This window comes from Microcaecilia unicolor, chromosome 2, assembly GCF_901765095.1.
Source record: "Microcaecilia unicolor chromosome 2, aMicUni1.1, whole genome shotgun sequence".
NCBI lineage: Eukaryota > Metazoa > Chordata > Amphibia > Gymnophiona > Siphonopidae > Microcaecilia > Microcaecilia unicolor.
Window position 1 is genome coordinate 447095310 of NC_044032.1, and position 19160 is coordinate 447114469.

Consider the following 19160-nt stretch of genomic DNA (forward strand, 5'->3'; position numbering starts at 1 on the left):
ATTCTAGTCATCCCTCCCCTTCCACCTCCAAGTCAGGGACAACACACACACTCAAGCAACACAGAAATAAATATATACACAGAAAGAGGCAACACAAATACAAATACACACACAAACACAAACGATATGCACTCACAGAGGGGTTAGAAAGACTTCCCTGACCCATGTTCACATGTTATCTGATTAATATAAATTTGTCCTCATTTAACCCCTCTTTATCCTCTCATAGGCCTTCACACAGTAATCAGTGTGTTGGAGAGCTGTACTAAGCTTCAGCTTACAGTGATCTAATGCATGCATTAAAAACATTTTTACTCCTAATGCAATGGCAGTTTTACTCCTGAACAAATGGCATGCGCATTATTGCAGCACACCATGCCAGGGTAATATGCAGCCATTTGCTGCACTTGGAGTAAAATCTCTCCCTTTCTATCAGTGCATGAATGGGTAATAGCTCAAGCACTGACAGGAAAGTAGATGACAAAAATAAATAAACAAAACAAGCCTGCCATGCTCCCCAGCCCCTGCCCCCTACTCATACCATACAAAGTTGCCCTGGACTTACCCAACCCTCCCTGCTCTTTCCTGTGCCATATGGTCCAGAGCACCTCTTGGCTATTATCTCTCTCTAAAGTTGGGAGGCAGGAGTGTTGCTCAGTTGCTTGACAGACATTGATCTCATACTCACCAGAACCAGTAGGGGAAGTGGGAGAGTAAGAGGGGGAGAAGGAAATGGAGCGCTGCTCTCTCTGCCTGAAGAAGTCTCGTGGATTTAGGGAGCGTTGAGACACAAGTACTGCTGCTTCCTGTAAGCAAAGGGCAAAGCAGCACTATTTAGCCATGGAAAGAGGCCAACGAGAAAAGAGTGAAAGGTATGGGAAAGGGGAATAGAAGGGCAGAAGGAAGAAACACATAAGAAAGAAGCGTAGCAAAAGACAAAGAAGGGGTTTGATTTTAAATTGGCACGTTTCATCTTTAACATTTTAAATGATTATGATTCCTGTAGAGTTTCTTTCCTTAAATTTTTTTTGTTGTAGTAGCAAAAAAACGACAGGCTGAAGGACAGTTGTACATTAGTTTCCCCATTTTTCAGAACTGTTTGTTTCAAGAGGTTTTTGGAAATACCCTTCTCTTATAAAGCAGTCCAAGTATGGAATGTGCTTCCTGTTTCTCTAAAGAAAACTTCTTCTTATTTACCATTTCATAGACATTTGAAAACTGTTTTGTTTCAAAAGTTTTTAGCTGAATGATCTTGATTTGGGCTTTTAGTTAATGTTCTGTTGATAATTACTGTAAACAGCTTTGGGTACAACAACTTGAGAAAAGGTGGTATAGAAGTGTCACGATTTGATTAGGTTAGACTGGATATCACGAAATTGATGACAGAAATCAAAAAAGGAATCTGTGATGAAAAGAAAATGGCAATAAAGAAGGAATAAAACAAGGAAGAAAGAGCAGGAACATTACTTCAGAAAAAGCAAGGCTTTCTGTACAAGGCTGTTTTAATTTGGAATACTCTCCATGGGGGGACTCTGCTATTTTTCTTGGCTGGGACCCTCCTCTAGTCTGTTTATGGCGTCCAAGCCCCCGTGTACAGATCCAGGCAAAACTCGCATCCAATATACTAAGATGGCTGATGCTGCTAGTTCAGCAGGTCTGTTGTTAGGCTCTCCTTGGGTGACTGAAATCTCACAATAAGTGGCCTCGCTTATGGACAAGACTTGGAGAGACAAATTTCAGAAGCTGTTTGATACACTGGACTTGGTGGAAGGATACCTAGAGAGCCTCAGGTGGATACTGGAGCTTTTCAGGTGTGTCTGGCTGATGTGGAGGATGCCACTCAGACTGCAGAGGGGGAGCACACAACCAAAGTGCAAGCCCTCAAAGAGAAGCTTGATGAACCGTAAAATCGCTCACATTGATCCAGGGTATCCTGGATCGGTCACAGACTTAGAACTGAGAGGTTTCCTTGAGGCCCTGTTTCATACTTCTCTGGTGCTTCTGGACACAGCAGGTCCCCTCCAGATTGAGCACGCCCATTGACTGGGGCAGATTCAGAGTAATCAACAGTCTAGAATGGTTCTACTGAGTCTCTTGAACTTTGCTCACAAAATTATGATCTTACAGTCTCTCAGGGCAGAGAAATAATTGGAGTACAATGGTCATTGAATGCTCTGCTTCCAGGATTATTCTGCTATGAGGCAGGAGTTTGCCCCCTTTGTTCTAAGTTGTTTCAGCAGAAGGTGCAATTTGCGCTTCTCTATTCAGCCAAACTTCATGTGATGGACCAGGATCAGTCTAAGTTTTTTTTATCTCAGTACAGGAAGCTAAGGCCATTGTGGACCGTCATTTATCGCCACTGGACATTGATAAGGTATCCTGAAGAATGGATAAGAATTTCCATGGGCACCTCTCCTTAGACTTTGGCGGGGGGTTCTGGGAGCTTTCAGTTGCTAGATTTCCCCCCCCCCCCTGCTTCTTTGTTTCTATTGGTGATGTTCTGCTGGTTCCCTGGGGGAGGGTGGTGGGAATGGGCAGCTGAGCCCCATCAAATCTTTCCTCTAGTTGGTGACTGGATATCATAGGGGGAGGGGTGTGTGGCAGTTTCCCTCAGATCTTTATTATGATACTACCTTTCATGATTTGTTGATAGCTAAGTGGAAGGATGATGTGGCTTTGAATGCACAACATCAAAATGCAACAAAGGTGGTGTTGCAACAAAGGTGGTGTTGAGGGGAGAGATAATGGCCTATGTGGCACATAAGCACAAGGCCTTGAGATAGAGAATTCTTACAGTTGGAACAATTGCTCTAATCTCAACGTCAGTTATATGGGAGGGTCCCCACTCAGGAAAATAGAGAACGCCTCCTGGTGTCCCAGTCTGCACCGAACACTTTACTTCTTCACCAGAGAACAGTGAAATCCTGTTTGTATTACAAATATAGGGGCCCTTTTACTAAGCCGCAGTAAAAGGTGGCCTGTGGCAGTGTAAGCGCATGTATTATAAGCGCATCAGGCCAGTTTTTACCGTGTCTGCAAAAATGTTTTGTTTTTTTTAAATGTGACGGGAAAAAGGCATGCGGTAAAACTGAAACCAGTGTGCATCTAAAACCGGCCTGAGCCCTTAAAGCCACTTATTAATTTAGTGGTAAGGGCTCACATGCTACACACGAGGTGACCTGTCACTAAGCGCTATCTGCCAATTATTGCCGGAAATGGGGCGCGTGGGAGAAAATAAATAATTCATCCAGGCGTTATGGGAGCGCGCCAAATCTGAAATTACCACCGCGGCTTAGTAAAAGGGCCCCATAAATTGTTCTGCCATGGTAATAAAATGGGAGCTCTTTTGGCTAGATTGGCAAAACAATGGGAGGGATGTCAAAGAGTCCACTTTAAAAAAAAAATTCCTCAGGTTCCTTGGCGTCTGGCGATAAGAGAAATTGCTGCTACCTTTCATACGTATTACACCTCTATTACCATTCGACTTCAGATCTCAGTTTGGATGGTGCAACTTATTTGAATAGTATGGCTATACCGTCATTGGATGCTGATTCGGTCCAGACCCTTCAGAGACCCATTTCGGTGGATGAAGTTAAATTGGTTATTAGTCACAGTCCTAACCATAAAGCCCTGGGGCCAGATGGGTCCTGGGCAAAATTTCATAAGATACTGCAAGATACTCCTCCTTGACAGAGATGTTTCATTCGATAATAGTACAGAAGAGTACGCTGGATTCCCTTTCCATGGCACGAATCGTGGTCTTGTCGAAACCGGGTAAGGTTCTTTCTTTGCCCGAGTCCTACTGCCCAATTTCCCTTCTTAACTTTGAGGTGAAACTTCTGGCCAAATTATACTGCCTCAGCAGCAAGTGTCTAAAAATCTAAGCAAAATCCTGGCTTCCCGATAAATGGTTCATCATAATGAGCTGTGTTCCCTTTTAGTGAGTTTTGATGCAGAAAAGGCTTTTGATAGGATCTCCTGGCAATTTGTACTGGCCGCATTGCTAAAGTATGGCCTGGGGGATTACTTTGTCAGCATTGTTGAAATCTTGTATGATTCCCCTAAAGCTCAAATCTGGGAAAATGGGGTGTTTTCTGACCCAGTTATCATTGCTCAGTTTACCCATTAAGATTGCCCCCTTTCCCCCATGTTATTTGTTTTAACCATAGATCCTCTCGTTCAAGATATTGTCAATCATCCTGAGATAGAAAGCATTCCCATAGATACTTCAAGTTGGCAACTTTCGCAGACTACCTTTTGGTTCACCTCTGAAGCCCCCGGACTTCTTTAAAGCCTTGATGGAATGTTTTCGAGAATATGGAGATTTTGCTGGGTTCAAATTAAACCTTGAGAAGTCAGAGGCTCTTCCATCCTCTGAGCTGGTGCGGCAGCCTTGGCTTGGCCCCTTCTCCTTACGATGGGTAGAGGATGGATTTTGTTAGTCTATCTGGGAATTCTCTTGTCTATGAATGCCAGCTGATTGCATAAACTCAATTTTCATAGGTTTTTGACACAAACTAAAGCACAGTTGAGGATTTGGCAGGAACCTTCCTCTTTCCCTTTCCGGTAGAATAACCAGTGCAGTATTTTGAGTAGTGGAGTTGCTCTTTCATATTTCGAATTCTTGAATATCAGTCTTGCTGCCAAATGTCATCCAGTGCCACTGATCAGACTTCCAAGGAAGAGACTGAGCATGGGAAAATGAAGTCAAAGTATGTTCCTGCTGCTCTGGGTGGTAAATGAGGTATTCTTACCACATGAGGACGAGTAAGTCCCCTGCACTGGGTGTAGGGAGAATGGGATACTCACTGCTGCCTTCTCAATGGATTCACTTCTTCTGAACTTGTCCCTCATTTCAGCTTCATGTTCCCTCTGCTGCTGCTCCTGGCTCAGGAATAAAAAAAAAATAGCAAGATGTTGAAATAAATCCCCACTCTTCAGAATATAGTACAGCAGTCATGCGTGAAAAGTGAGGGCCAGAATTGCTGCTGTATTTCTGTTAATGCACATAGGAGCCCTTTTACTAAAGGGTTGGCAAGCGGCAATGGGCTTGCCGTGTGCCAATCTGTAACTACTGCCGGGCTACTGCAGGAGCCTAGTGGTAGTTGCCACCCCCAGCGCATGGCATTTCTGGTGCTACAGTAATTTTCACAAATTTTTGTAGCACCAGAATGTAACTAGTGGTAATTGGGCAGCGCCGCTCGCTGCCCGGTTACCACCGGGTTAGCGTGGGAGCCCTTACCGCCATCTCAATGGATGGCGGTAAGGGCTCCTCACTGAAATGGCCATGCGGTAAGTGCCGCACGGCCATTTCTTTTCCACCCCCCCAAATGGCCAGCCCTTTACCCACTATGGTAAAAGGGGGCCTCAGCGCATGTCAAAAACACATGCCGATGCTAGCGTAGGCCCCCCTTTACCACAGCTTAGTAAAAGGACCCCACAGGGAACAATTCTATACAGGGCACTGAAAGGTAGGCATCCAAAATCTAGGTGCTGAACTCGTATTCTGTAATGGAGTATTTGTGCATCTAGGGCTAGATTCTACATATTGCGCCTAAGTGTACTCTATAAGCAGCTCCTAGATTTAGGTGCGGTACATAGAATATGCTTAGTTGATATCCCAGTTCCTAGAACAACATGAACTCATTTACACCAAGGAAAATGTGGCGTAAGTACCGGCGTGTTGATGTAGGTGCAGAGGGGCATATTCTATAACAGTGCACGTAAATTTTGAAACGTTCACTAAATGTCATTTTCCCACCCATAACCACACTTATGTGCATAAATTCTAATTACTGCCAATTAGTGCTTGTTAAGCACTGTTAAAAATGCTGACTGGCATTAAGTCAACAAAATTATGCACGTTGTTATAGAATGCGCTTGGATTTTGGCACAGAACTCTAGACGCAATATATAGAATCCAACAGCTAATGCGTTATAGAGTACTACAGTAAGGCAGAAATTATAGAGGTGCACCTATATTCAGCAGTTAAGTGCCTATCATCAGTATTCAATAAAGTGTGCACTTAAATAGTTGGAATGCCCATGACCTGCCCATGTGAAGTCCCCCCTTGCAGTTACACACTAGAAAATTTAAGTACCAAGTTATTGAAAAGTGCTTAAGCGCACTTAGGTGTCTACTGCCTTTTCACACTGCTTTGGCGCTTAACTTCTGTTTCAGTGTCACCAGTTGGTGCCTAGCTTTTGAAGCACTGTACAGAATTAAGGGTTAGTGCTTACCCTGAACCAATCCACCAGTGGCGTGGCTAGGACTGAACAGGCCTCAGGCAAAAAAATTAAGATGAGCCCCAAGGCATAGGCGTAGACTGGGGGGGGGGGGGCGAGGGGGGGCAATGCCCCCCCAAACGACGCGAGGCGCCGCCGCGCCATTAGTTTAAAAAAAAAAAAAAAAAAAACCACATGCAGGCACACGCTCCTCTCGGTCCGCTTGGCTTCCCTGCCCTCTCTATCTGCGTCCCGCCTTCCTCTGACGTCATTTCCTTTCGGGCGGGACGCAGACAGAGAGGGCAGGGAAGCCAAGCGGACGGAGAGGAGCGTGTCCGTCTACCCCTCTCTCTTCCTCCCTCCCTCCGGCGCAGGCAGCAGTCTTCCAGCGTTCCTGGCAGCGGTAGCGTTGTACACGCTGCCTTTGGCTCTGCCCCGAAGCCTTCTCTTCAACTTCCTGTTCCCGCATAGGTGGGAACAGGAACTTGAAGAGAAGGCTTCCGGGGCAGACCGAAGGCAGCGTGTACATCGCTACCGCTGCCAGGAACGCTGGAAAAGCTGAAGACTGTTGCCTGCACCGGAGGGAGGGAGGAAGCGAGGGGGTAAACGGAGTCACCATCTTGGACCTCGGGGGGGGGGGGGGGGGGAGCAGAGGGAAGATGGATGGGACTGGGAGGGGTGGGAAGCAGAGGGAAGGAGCAAGAGATGGATGGGACTGGGAGGGGTGGGAAGCAGAGGGAAGGAGCAAGAGATGGATGGGACTGGGAGGGATGGGACTGGGAGGGGTGGGAAGCAGAGGGAAGGAGCAAGAGATGGATGGGACTGGGAGGGATGGGACTGGGAGGGGTGGGAAGCAGAGGGAAGGAGCAGGAGATGAATGGGACTGGGAGGGGTGGGAAGCAGAGGGAAGGAGCAAAAGATGGATGGGACTGGGAGGGGTGGGAAGCAGAGGGAAGGAGCAGGAAATGAATGGGACTGGGAGGGGTGGGAAGCAGAGGGAAGGAGCAAGAGATGGATGGGACTGGGAGGGGTGGGAAGCAGAGGGAAGGAGCAAGAAATGAATGGGACTGGGAGGGGTGGGAAGCAGAGGGAAGGAGCAGGAGATGGATGGGACTGGGAGGGGTGGGAAGGAGCAGGAGATGAATGGGACTGGGAGGGGTGGGGAGCAGAGGGAAGGAGCAGGAGATGAATGGGTCTGGGTGGGGTGGGAAGCAGAGGGAAGGAGCAGGAGATGGATGGGACTGGGTGGGGTGGGAAGCAGAGGGAAGGAGCAGGAGATGAATGGGACTGGGAGGGGTGGGAAGCAGAGGGAAGGAGCAAGAGATGGATGGGACTGCGAGGGGTGGGGAGCAGAGGGATGGACCAAGAGATGGATGGGATTGGGAGAGGTCAGGCACAGCAGAGGGAAGGAGCAGAAGATGGATGGGACGGAGGGATGGTGAGCAGAGGGAAGGAACAGAAGATGGATGGAACTGGGAGGGTTGGGGAGCAGAGGGAAGGAGCAAGAGATGGATGGGACTGGGAGGGTGAGGAGCAGAGGGAAGCCTACTGGAAAGAAGACACTGCATAAAACAGAAGACACTGGGATCAAAGCGAATAGAAAAACTAAATGATCAGACAACAAAGGTAAATAAAAGTATTTTATTCATAATTTATTAATTGAAATGTGTCAGCTTTTTGAAATGTGCATGTGATATTTTGCCTGTAAATTTCATTTCCTTCCTCCATATTAGCATATTCATTTGCATATTTATATATGCAAATGATATGCTAATATGCTCCGCCCATTCTTTGCCCCCCCAAATGAAACAGTCAAACACGCCTATGGCCCCAAGGAAGCGAGGACCAGGATGACCTGGGAGAGGAACCTTTCAGGACTCAAGTAACCAACCCCTGCAAAACACTCATTCCACATCTACATAGAAAACCTGACACAATAACGCAGCACCAACGTCCACGACTCAAGATAGCAACATTCCTACCTATAAAAAGGCAGCAGCCCAGAATACCAATATACTTCCTGCTGGAAAAGCAGAACAAGTCAGACTGCTACAGATCTCTACACAGAAACTAAGCATTAGCAGAATACCTCACTTCTATCACTCCCACAGAATACAGACAGAGCCTCAAATAAGCAACCACTAACTAGAAATAGGAACTCTGAGAAGTCTGAATGTATGCAGCACTGGAGAAACAGAAATATATTTCCTTCTCTACTTTGTAAAATAAAAAGGGCCTTCTAAAGGGTTTAACTAAGCGGGAGAGGCACTTGGTCTGGTTAAACCCTGAGTCAGCTGGAAGCTGATATTCATCAGCACTTAACTGGTTAGTGCCACTGAATATGTTCACTACTAACCGACCATCCCCTAACCAGATAGGTTAGGGCCACAGGCAGAGTTAGGGTGGAGCCTCAACTTAGCTGGTTTGGGGAGGGGAGAGTTATCAATGTGGGCTACAGTTAAGTCAGATTATTTTAGCACAGTCTTATTGAATAAAATGGAACCCTGTGCTAAAATAACCCGACTAATGGTAAAACTAGTAAAAAAAGCCTGTTTCTCACACAAATGAAACGGGCGCTAGCAAGGTTATCATGTAATGGTGATTATGTTTTTAAGGGAACCGTTAGGAAGTGAGTTGTGGTGTGAGTTCCGCGCTCGCCCACTTCCCGCCACCCTGCTGGTTACAATGGAGTTTGAGCAGCACAGGAGTCTGGATGTCAACAGCCAGTTGTGGCTCGAGTTCCTGCCTCGCGGCCATTCTGAGTTTGACAAGGCGCTCATTAACGCGTACGGTGTATGGGCTACGAGTTCCATGTCTCCCTCCCTTCCTCTCCTCCGAGTTCCAGGCCCCCCTCCCTCCCTCTCCTCTGAGTTCCAGGCCCCCCTCTCCTCCGAGTTCCAGGCCCCCGCCTCCCTCCCTCTCCTCCAATTGGCAGCCCAACCTGCACTGCCTGCCCTCTTCTCCCAGTCCTCCGCCTGCCCCTTGCCTTCCTGTGTGCAGCCCAGAATTTAAAAGTTCTTACCTTAAATTCTGGGCGGCACGCAGGAAGGCGAGGAGCAGGCAAAGGACTGGGAGAAGAGGGTGGGCAGCGCAGGTTGGGCTGGCTGGGAACTTCCGTTCTGGGACTTCAGGTGGGTCAAATATCGGGGGTGCTCGAGCACCCACAACACCCACGGAGTCGGCGCCTATGCCTCCATGTCCAGCAATTCTTCCCTCCCCTCCATGTCCAACGATTCTCCTCTTCTCTTCCCTGCCCTGCCATCCATGTCCCGCGATTCTCTCCTCTACTGTCCTCCCATCCCATCCATTCTCCTCTGCCCTGCCCTGCCCTCCCCTTCCTCCCTCCCCTCACGATTCTCTCCTCCCCTCAATTTGTACCTGAACATTCTCTGGCTGGCTGGCGCTGGCTTCCCTTCCCTCTTACTGTTCCGCCCTCTGACGTCATTACGTTTTGACGCGAGGGTGGGGCAATGAGTGGTTATGGATGTTACGAACCCAGGCATCCAGACGTAGAACGTTGGAGGTGCAAATTGTTATATAGGATAACCCAACTCGTGATAAAATAACCTGACTTAAGAGTCTAATACATCCTACCCAATTTGAAACTGGACATTGTGTCAGAGGGGCACAGGATGTATCAGAGGGAAGGCTCCAGGGTAGGCCACAGGCAACAGCTGTGAAGCGCTGCTACTTCTGGTGACCTCTAGTAGTAGAGATATGTTTGAAGGTAGGCTGGGAAAGGGGAATTGAGAGAAAAGGAGAGACAATGGATCATGGGCAATGGGAGAGGAAGGGAGTGCAGTGGAGGAGGGGGGATGGCGGAGAGATGGCTGACTTTGGGGGAGCAGGCATGCTCCTGCTGAATTGCTACTGCATGTCAAATGGGTTCTAGCAGCAGGTGGCCCCTACCATTGGCCAACCCTGGGCTTTTGCCAGGCTCATTCAATGGTTGCTACACCCCTGCAATCCACCCAAAACTGCATTCATACCTAGTGCCACCCCACCTAGAACTGAGACCACCTCCTACCAACCCATAAAAAGATGCAGAGAGACTGCTAGCAAACTGCAGCCTGTAACACCTAACTGCCCACGCAGAGCTGAACACATGCCCCAGACACAGAAATGGATGTCCAAGTAGAAATAGAAATCCACATTCTCACTGTCAGGAAAACAATCATTAACGTTAATCATTGGTGCAGCTTGCTCTAGTAAAGGTACAAAAACTTCATGCTCACCCATTTGGCCTTCTCCTTCTTCCTCTCCTCTGCCTCTAGTCTGGCCTGTGCCTTCCTATAAAGACAGAGATAAGGAATGTCATTCTATTTCTTTATATTCTCGCTATAGTACTGTTGTAATGGTTTTGTCCTCCTCTTCATCTTTTCATAGGTCAACATAAGCACATCTTTTCTCTTTGGTTATTGCTCCTCTTTCCCGTATTTCTCCACTGTTGTGACCCCTGTCTTTTCCAAGTCAAGTTTTACCTGTCTCTTATTTTTTTTGGTTTATTTACGTTCTCTCTGGCATGCTCCCTAGCTAATCTGGTTTTCAGCATATCCACAATGAATATGCATGAGATACAGCCGCATGTAATGGAGACACTGCATGCAAATCTTTCTAATGCATATTCATTATGAATATTCTGAAAACCAGTTTGGTTAGGGAATAGTCGAGGACCAGCTTGAGAACCAACATTTTATTGAACCTGTTGTTCTGTGTGTTTTTTTAACATTTATTTTTATCTTATTTCAATATAACAATTAGAATTATATCATTGCAACCAAGGAAATATCACACCTAAATGAAACCACAATAAAAAGCAATAAAAAAACTCAAACATTTTGACCACAATCAATGATACAAAAGATAATAAAAAGGAAATATACAATCAAAATATCAAGACGCCTCCTACTGCTAACATAATCTAGCCAGCCTCAGAGGACTTATGGAACTATTACTTGGGTCCTTGCTTCTTCTCTAGTCACAAGAAATCCAACAAGTTGTTTGGATTCAAAAAACATTCAAGCTGCGGGGGAACTAGAGGATGTAATCCAACTGTCCACTGGCTTTCGGAATTCTCTTTGGTGGTGAACGATTCGATCCAATTTGACCATAGGACGACCATTCCAAGGTTCTCAGCCACGAAAAGTGCTGATGACAGATGCATCTCTCCTGGGGTGGGGAGCTCATGTAGATGGGCTCCACACTCAGGGAACCTGGTCCTTTCAGGAAAGAGGTCTGCAGATCAACCTCCTGGAATTAAGAGCAATCTGGAACACTCTAAAGGCTTTCAGAGATCGGCTGTCCAACCAAGTAATCTTAATTTAGACAGACAATCAGGTTGCTATGTTTTACACCAACAAGAAGCTTAGCCGAGATTGGGTGGTGGAGTCGGTGGTGGGAGGCGGGGCTGGTGGTTGGGAGGCGGGGCTAGTGCTGGGCAGACTTCTACGGTCTGTGCCCTGAAAATGACAGATACAAATCAAGGTAAAGTATACACAAAAAGTAGCACATATGAGTTTATCTTGTTGGGCAGACTGGATGGACATTGCAGGTATTTTTCTGCCATCATCTACTATGTTACTATGTAAGACTTATTCTCAACCATAACAACACAAGAACAAGGAAATCTCAATACAAACTTCAGACCCAAAGCTTATACTCTAGGCTGTAAGGCCAAGAATTCCTGGCTTCGCTTCTGGGTACTACTAGATAAATCTGGAAATACTCTTATTTTTTAATCAGAAACTTCTCATCCATTACACAGTCTTATTTCCAAAGCAAATGTTGCTATTAAGGTGGTTCTCTGAGTCACAATCTCCAGGGATGATTCTAAAAACTTTGCACAGATTGCTCCTTATCTCCCATAAAGACAGAGTCAGAGCACGCAAAAAGGTTCAAATATTGAACTCGCACCACAGGAGATAAGGATTGGATTTCACGAATACATATGCAGCATATCAACTGGTGCTATTATTGGAGATTTGGGAATATTCAGGAACCTCAAAGAGTTCTTGCAGATTTGATTCTCCATATACTCAATTTTCCTATGCATTTTCCTAGGCATTAACTTTGAAACACAGTTGAAGGGGCCATGCAAAGTGAAATGCCTTCCAGGCTCTTCGGCTACCAGCAGTACAAAAGCGAATAATCTCTATAATCAGAGAAGAAACTAAGGAGTCAAACACTGATGTTGTTATCCACCTGGGAACAAATGACTTGTCCAGTAATACCCCACTTGCCATGCAGAGAGCTTTTCTGGAACTGGGATACAAACAATAGCTTTCTCTGAAGTACTACCTACCTTTGGAAAGGGAGAGAAAAGATTGCAAAGTACAGAGAATTTCAATAGCTGTCTCAAAGTCTGGTGTCGCCAAGAAGGTTTTAGGTACTAGGAGGATGGGGCAATACAACAAAAAGACTATACTGTGACGATGGCCTGCATCTCACTGTAGCAGGAAAAAAAAATCCTTGGGGAAAAATTCAGACAATATATTTCTAGGCATTTAAACTAGAAGGCGGGGGTGGCATATGGAGGCAGTTCACTTCAAGTGGTCACCCCCAGCTAAAGCTAAAGACAAGATGCATCAGTAGAAAAGAAAGCAATGAAAACAATAATAATCTTACCAAATCACTTCTTACCAACACAGCAGGAAGTGAGACTAAACAAGAAACTAAACAGAAGAAAAAATTTCACGGGAATGTACATGGAAAGTGATGACCACAAATGCACGCAGTCTAAGCAATAAAGTTCATGACCTTCAAGTCCTGATGTTGGAGGCAGACTTAGATGTTGTTGTGATCACGGAGACATGGCTCAATGGTTCCCATGAATAGGATGCAAACATACCAGGCTATAATCTATTTAGGAAGGATAGAGATGGTCGTAAAGGTGGAGGAGTAGCTCTGTATGTGAGAAATGATATCGCAGCAACTGAAATGACAGGGACCTGGGGAAAGGAAGAAGCGATATGGATCACCTTAAAAACAGATGATAGAACCATGTGGGTGTCTACAGACCTCCGACACAATTGGAGGAACTAGATAAAGATCTGATCGCAGATATTCAAAAGTTGGGAAAGAAGAGAGAGGTGCTGTTGCTGGGAGATTTCAATCTGCCGGATGTAGATTGGAAGGTTCCATCTGCAGAATCGGAAAGACGTAGAAAGATCGTGGATGCTTTCCAAAGTGCTCTGCTCAGACAAATGGTGACGGAACCCACGAGGGAGGGAGCAACGCTGGATCTGGTGCTCACAAATGAGGATAGTGTGTCGAATGTCTGAATGGGTGCCCACCCGGGCAGCAGTGACCATCAAACAGTTTGGTTTGATATGACAGCTGAAGTGGAGGGCGGCCACTTAAAACTCAAAGTCCTGGATTTCAAACATGCTGACTTTAGTAAAATGGGGGAATACCCGAGGAAGGAGCTGATGGGCTGTGAGGACGAATGAGAAGTGGAAGGACAGTGGTCCAGGCTGAAAGAAGCTATAAATATGGCCACAAACCTTTATGTAAGGAGAGTTTAAGGATGTCTAGAAAAAATGAAACCAGCAGTTGTAGGTGGCAACATTTCAAAATGATTAGGAATGCCAAACACTAAACAGATTACTCCTCCAGGACACAATGAAGGAGCTTGATAATATTTTGGGTTCTCAGCAGCCACTGAGCTGGCTCTTATGGCCAGCAGAATATTACTAAGGAGCAGACAACTTCAGAAAACGGATTTTTATTAAGAAAACGGTTTCAAACACAGTGACAGAATAAAGCATTTGAAATGTAAAATGCAGCTGTGTTTTTCTGTTTTATATTGAGAAAGACAATTGTACAAAATGTGTCATTTGCATTATTTTAATGTATACTGGAGCTACATTACCTTTACCAACTGATAATGAAGTTGAAATTCTAAGTGGAGTGAAAATAAATAAACGTAAGTTAAAGAAATAGCTGTTTCTTCCTCTCTGGGTGGTTTTGTCCTGAGAAGCTGGCAGGTAAATACCAGAGGGGTACTGAAACCATAACTGATCCTGAATTGAACCATACTATATGACACACATACATTCTGCTAATTTCTTTGCTTTAGTTTTAACTATATTACAGATAGAATTAGGCCAAAAATCTGACTGAACGGCCTGATACGATCCATACAATATCTGTAGAATAAGGGGCTGGATTTGGGGTGGAGTGAGGGCAGGTTTTAAAATTATCTGGATAATGCGAATATTCAGTTGCTATCTGGACCACATATAAGTTCCATTTAGCCCTGCTTAACCTCAACTAAATGGATAGGAAGCATTATGCACATAAATTGTTTAGAATGCTAATATATGCGTGCTTAAGCGTGCACATATATGCGTATATGCCAAATTTGTGCCCAAGTGCTATTCTGTAAAAGTGCACCTATCTTACACAGCACAAACAGATGGGCGGAGCATGGACAGGACTTTCGTGTGCATCTTATAGAATACTGTAAAGTACGCATGTATGTTTGGCATTTAGATGCCTTCCAGTTACATCAGGTCAGTGGCTTGCATATGCCTGTGCCTGAATTGTGGGCTCATGTATACCCAGTTGGGATAGTATTTTACAAAGGAAAGTAGGCACCCATGTTCCATTACAGAACAGGCTCCTATCTGCTGCTCTGTTACAGAATTACCCTTACAGGGCCAGCAGAGTCACCCTACTGTCAGTATATCAGCACCACTATGCATATGGATAGCACCACTGAATATACTGTATTGTTTCTAATAATAGCCCACCTTCCTGCGTAGGAAGAGGGGGGCGGGAGGGGCAGTCCGCCCCGGGTGCACACCGCTGGGGGGGGGGGGGGGGGGGGGTGTCGGCTCCGCTGGTTCCCTGTTCCCTCTGCCCCAGAACAGGTTACTTCCTGTTCCGGGGCAGAGAGAGCAGGGAACCAGCGGAGCTGACGCAGCTCCCAGCAGCGTGCACTCGGGGCGGACCGGCCCTCCCGCCCGCCGCCCCTTCCTACGCCACTAGGTAAGAATGTGCGCCGAGGGGGGGGTGTCGATGCGCCCAGGGGGGGTCGTGCTGCACCCGGGGGGGGGGGGGGGTGCACAGCGGCGAACCACCCCGGGTGGCAGCCACCCTTGCTACGGCACTGGTTCATTTTAAAGCCAAATTTAGATTCCCCCCAATAATAGCCCACACCCCAGATTTCACAGTAACCAGCATTGCTCTCCTCCACCCTCCACCTACCCCATGATGACCAGATCCCTCCTCTTACCTTTTCTCACGGTTCTGGCGCTGGGTCAGTGCGGGGCCTCGAGTATGCACAGATACTCAAGGCTTTCAGCATGCACAAGTACTCAAGGCCCCACACTAGCCAAGCACCATAACCATAAGGAGAGGTAAGAAGAGAGATCCAGTCATTGTGGTGGGGTGGGGGTGGAGGAGAGCAATGCTGGTTACCGCGGGGGAGCAGGGTGGACGAGACAGTTAGTGCCTCCATTAATAGCCTGCCCTAGACTTCAGAAAACCCACTGTTTCTAATAATAGCCTGAGCGATTATTAGAAACAATAGGTATGTATGATTTTAATCGTCAGTACTTAAATTAATGCAGTAACTGTGCTGCCTCAGTACTGACCCCCATGCATACATTCACAAAAAAAATGAAGGCTCAAAGTACAGAGCTGCCATGATGGAATGTGTGTGTGTACGTGACACTTTTTAAAGAGAAAGTATAGCGTTCTCTCTTCGTAAAATTAGTGCCAACTACTTTACAAGCATGCAGGGAATGTACAAATTGCCTAGTTATGTCTGTAATTTGCTTTGCTACATCTACACTTATTTTTCCACATATTAAAGGGTAGACAATCAAAAGTGCCCGTATTGGTCAAAAATTCCACAGGTAATTTTTACCCAAGTGGTTTATTGATGGAAGCAAAATGACCAGTGAAGTTTATTGCCTAATGAAAAATTACCCCCAGAAATTTGCATCTGTTTTCTATGAATGCCTAGTTTTGTATAATGAAAGCTAAAGGATGTGGATTTTTTAAAACGATGTACATTGCTTCAGAGGCAGTAGAACATCTTGGATTTTTTTTTTTAAATGATGTACGTTACTTCAGGGGAAGAACATCTTTTTACCTGGGACAGCTAAACAAACCAATCTCTGTCTCTGCCCCCCATCTCCCCGATTGCTGATGCTGTATGGGAGCAAAATATTGGTAAGGCCATGGTCCCTGAGGCCCACCCCATTCCACTGCTTATGGATTGCTTCATTCTCCACCTTCCCCTCCACCCCTGGAAGTGCATTTGCAATATGTGGATTATATTATGCACATATCTTTACCTGCACACAGAAGACTAGATTCAGTAAATGGCACCCAAAGCGCTGAAAAAAATCTGCACTGAGCGCTTCTATAAATGGCGCTCCAAGTTTCATGTTGTTTATAGAATAGCGTTTGGCGCCAGGATCCTCAACTTACACCAACTGAAACCTGGTGGAAATCCTGGTGCATAAGTTAGGTGCAGATTAGAGAGTTGCACGGGGACAGAAATCTTACCCATCCCCGCCCGTCCCTGCTGGAATCTTACCCGTCCCCACCCATCCCCACTGGAATCTTACCCATCCCCACCTATCCCCGCAAAAATTTAAACCATCCCAACCCGTCCCCACCCATCCCCGCAAGAATTTAACCCATCCCCACCCATCCCCGTAAGAATTTAATAGTACATAAAAGAAAGTTCCAGTCAGCTCCCTCAGTCTCTTTCTGGATTTGAGCCACAGCACTGTAGGCAAGGAAGGAACGGAAGTTGGAACTTGGAACTCTGGTGCGCACATGTAAGATTTGTCTCTGATTCACTGGCAGTGTGTGCTGAGAGGCCGCCACATGCACGCGGCAGTAGGTCAGGTGACATCTGATTCTCGTGCCTGTGTCAGAGCTGAGGTCTGTGCACCAGCCTGGGAGCAAAGAGGATTAATAGTAACATAGTAAGTGACAGCAAATAGACCTGAACGGTCCATCCACTCTGCCCAATAGTCACACTCATGATCAATTCATCATTAAATCAACGAGTGTGATATTATATACTTGATTATGGTTTTTCTTTCGTGTTTCTGGAACAAAAAGATATTATATACTTGATTATGGTTTTTCTTTCGTGTTTCTGGAACAAAGACCACAGAAGTCTATCTGGCCCCATCCTTATGTTCCAACTGCTGGAGTTGCCATCGAAGCCCACTCCAGCCTATTCATGTTCTCATTTGTGGGACACAGACCGTAAAAGTCTGTCCAGCACTGTCCTCATGTTCCAGCCACTGAAGTTGCTGTCTAAGCCCTTTCCAGCCCATCCTACACCAGATTGCCATGTATGAGACACAAACCATACAAGTCTGCCAGGTATCAGCTCTAGTTCATCACAGCCAGAGTCACCATCTAAGTGTCACTCGACATATCCACACACATGCAGCCATTTAAGGTTAGCTTTTATATAACTTCCATTTTCTAATTAGAAATCCTCTGTGTTCATCCCACTCCTTTTTGAATTCCGTCATCATTTGTGACTCTACCACCTCCTTAATGGAAGACTTTCCACATTTATGCTGTTAAAGCAAGGAAGAAGAGGAGGAGGAGGAGGAGGAGGAGGAGGAGGAGGAGACAGCACTCAAATAAATTGGTATTCGGTAGATGAGAGGCTGGTGCAGGTGCAGCTTACACTTCCACGGGAAGCCCACAGAACTGGTTCTATCCCCGCGGGAACCCCACAGGAACTGCCTCCGTCCCCGTGGGAACCCCGCAGAACTGCTTCCATCCCCGCGGGAACCCCGCAGGAACTGCCTCCGTCCCCGCACTACACAGCAGGGGGGTTAGTTTCTGCGTAAAGTGTTGATTGTGAGTAAGAAATCTACTTTAGGAGTTTGGATGGTGGCTGATCCCCCTTCCTTTTGAACCTGGAACAATAAGCTCCACGCTTAGATGTTAACAAAAAAAACAGTAGCTCAAATATCCCTCGAGCACAAAAACACATTCCTTTTAGTCTGGGACAAATATATCAACTCTCTATCGCCTCGAGCATGGGGTGAAGTACTAAGTACCCTTTGAATGATACTGGGGGTTCTGGCATATGCGTGTGTGGGTATTTTTCCAGTGCACTCCTGGATTTCACTTTTGTTGGGGGGGGGGGGGGGGGGGGGTCATACGAACCCAGACCCTCTGAATACTGCTCTTGTTGATCTGTTCTTGGGTGGGTGGGGGGTTTGGGGGTTATATTCTGAAACTTTGATGACTGTTATTATCTGATTTGTTCTTCTTGTTGTCCCTTGTCATCAATAAACATGATTTAAACTAAATGCATGCCACCCTTTTTCTTTACCTCTGCTCGTCAATCATGTTTTCCTTCTCCTTGATCTTTCTCTCCCTCTCTTCTGCCTCCCTCTTTTCCTGCTCAATCCTCTCCCGCTCCCAACGCTTCTTCTCTTCCTGTCGCCGCTGGCGTTCCTCCTCCTTCCGTTGGTCCTCTTCTCGCTGAGAATAATAATACACACAAGCTCATGAAAGAAGCAAAGGACAGAAAGAAAAAATAAAGAGAACCCCTATATAGAGGCCTTACAGAAATGCTGGGGCTGTGTTATAATGGAAGAAATGAACAATGCAGAGGCATGGGGCATAGCCGCATTGAGCCTGCCATGAGTGGGAAAGTGCGGGGTACAAATGTAACAAAAATAAATAAATTGCGGCTTCTTTTTCTTCAGTTCTCAGGCATCCAAATTAATAATTACTACTTACAATTTTGTGCCCTGTAATGGAGCCAATGGTTGAAAATGCATTAAAAAAAATTTTTTCAAAACTGGTTTGGAACGGATTTCCTAATTCTTTAGGTAAGAAAGTAAAGTACAGTAGAGAAGAGGGAGAGAGTGAAAGGTAGGAAAGGGCAATGTTAGATATGAGAAGAATAAATACGAAGTAAAAAAGTGAGA

The 19160-nt window shown here is 46.0% G+C and overlaps 1 protein-coding gene across 2 annotated transcripts in view; it reads right to left on the minus strand.

Moving 5' to 3' along the window:
• LOC115461225 (drebrin-like protein A) overlaps positions 1 to 19160 on the minus strand; it is a 212628-nt gene that overhangs the window by 23583 nt on the left and 169885 nt on the right. For both annotated transcript variants that reach the window (XR_003940673.1, XM_030190909.1), the window contains exons 7-10: positions 18557 to 18708; positions 10461 to 10515; positions 4810 to 4884; positions 689 to 806 (exon numbers count right to left, since the gene is read on the minus strand). Coding sequence is in view for 1 of the 2 variants with exons in the window: in XM_030190909.1 (XP_030046769.1) it covers positions 689 to 806; positions 4810 to 4884; positions 10461 to 10515; positions 18557 to 18708 (400 nt within the window). In the remaining variant the exon portion in view is untranslated. The remainder of the gene's footprint in view (positions 1 to 688; positions 807 to 4809; positions 4885 to 10460; positions 10516 to 18556; positions 18709 to 19160) is intronic.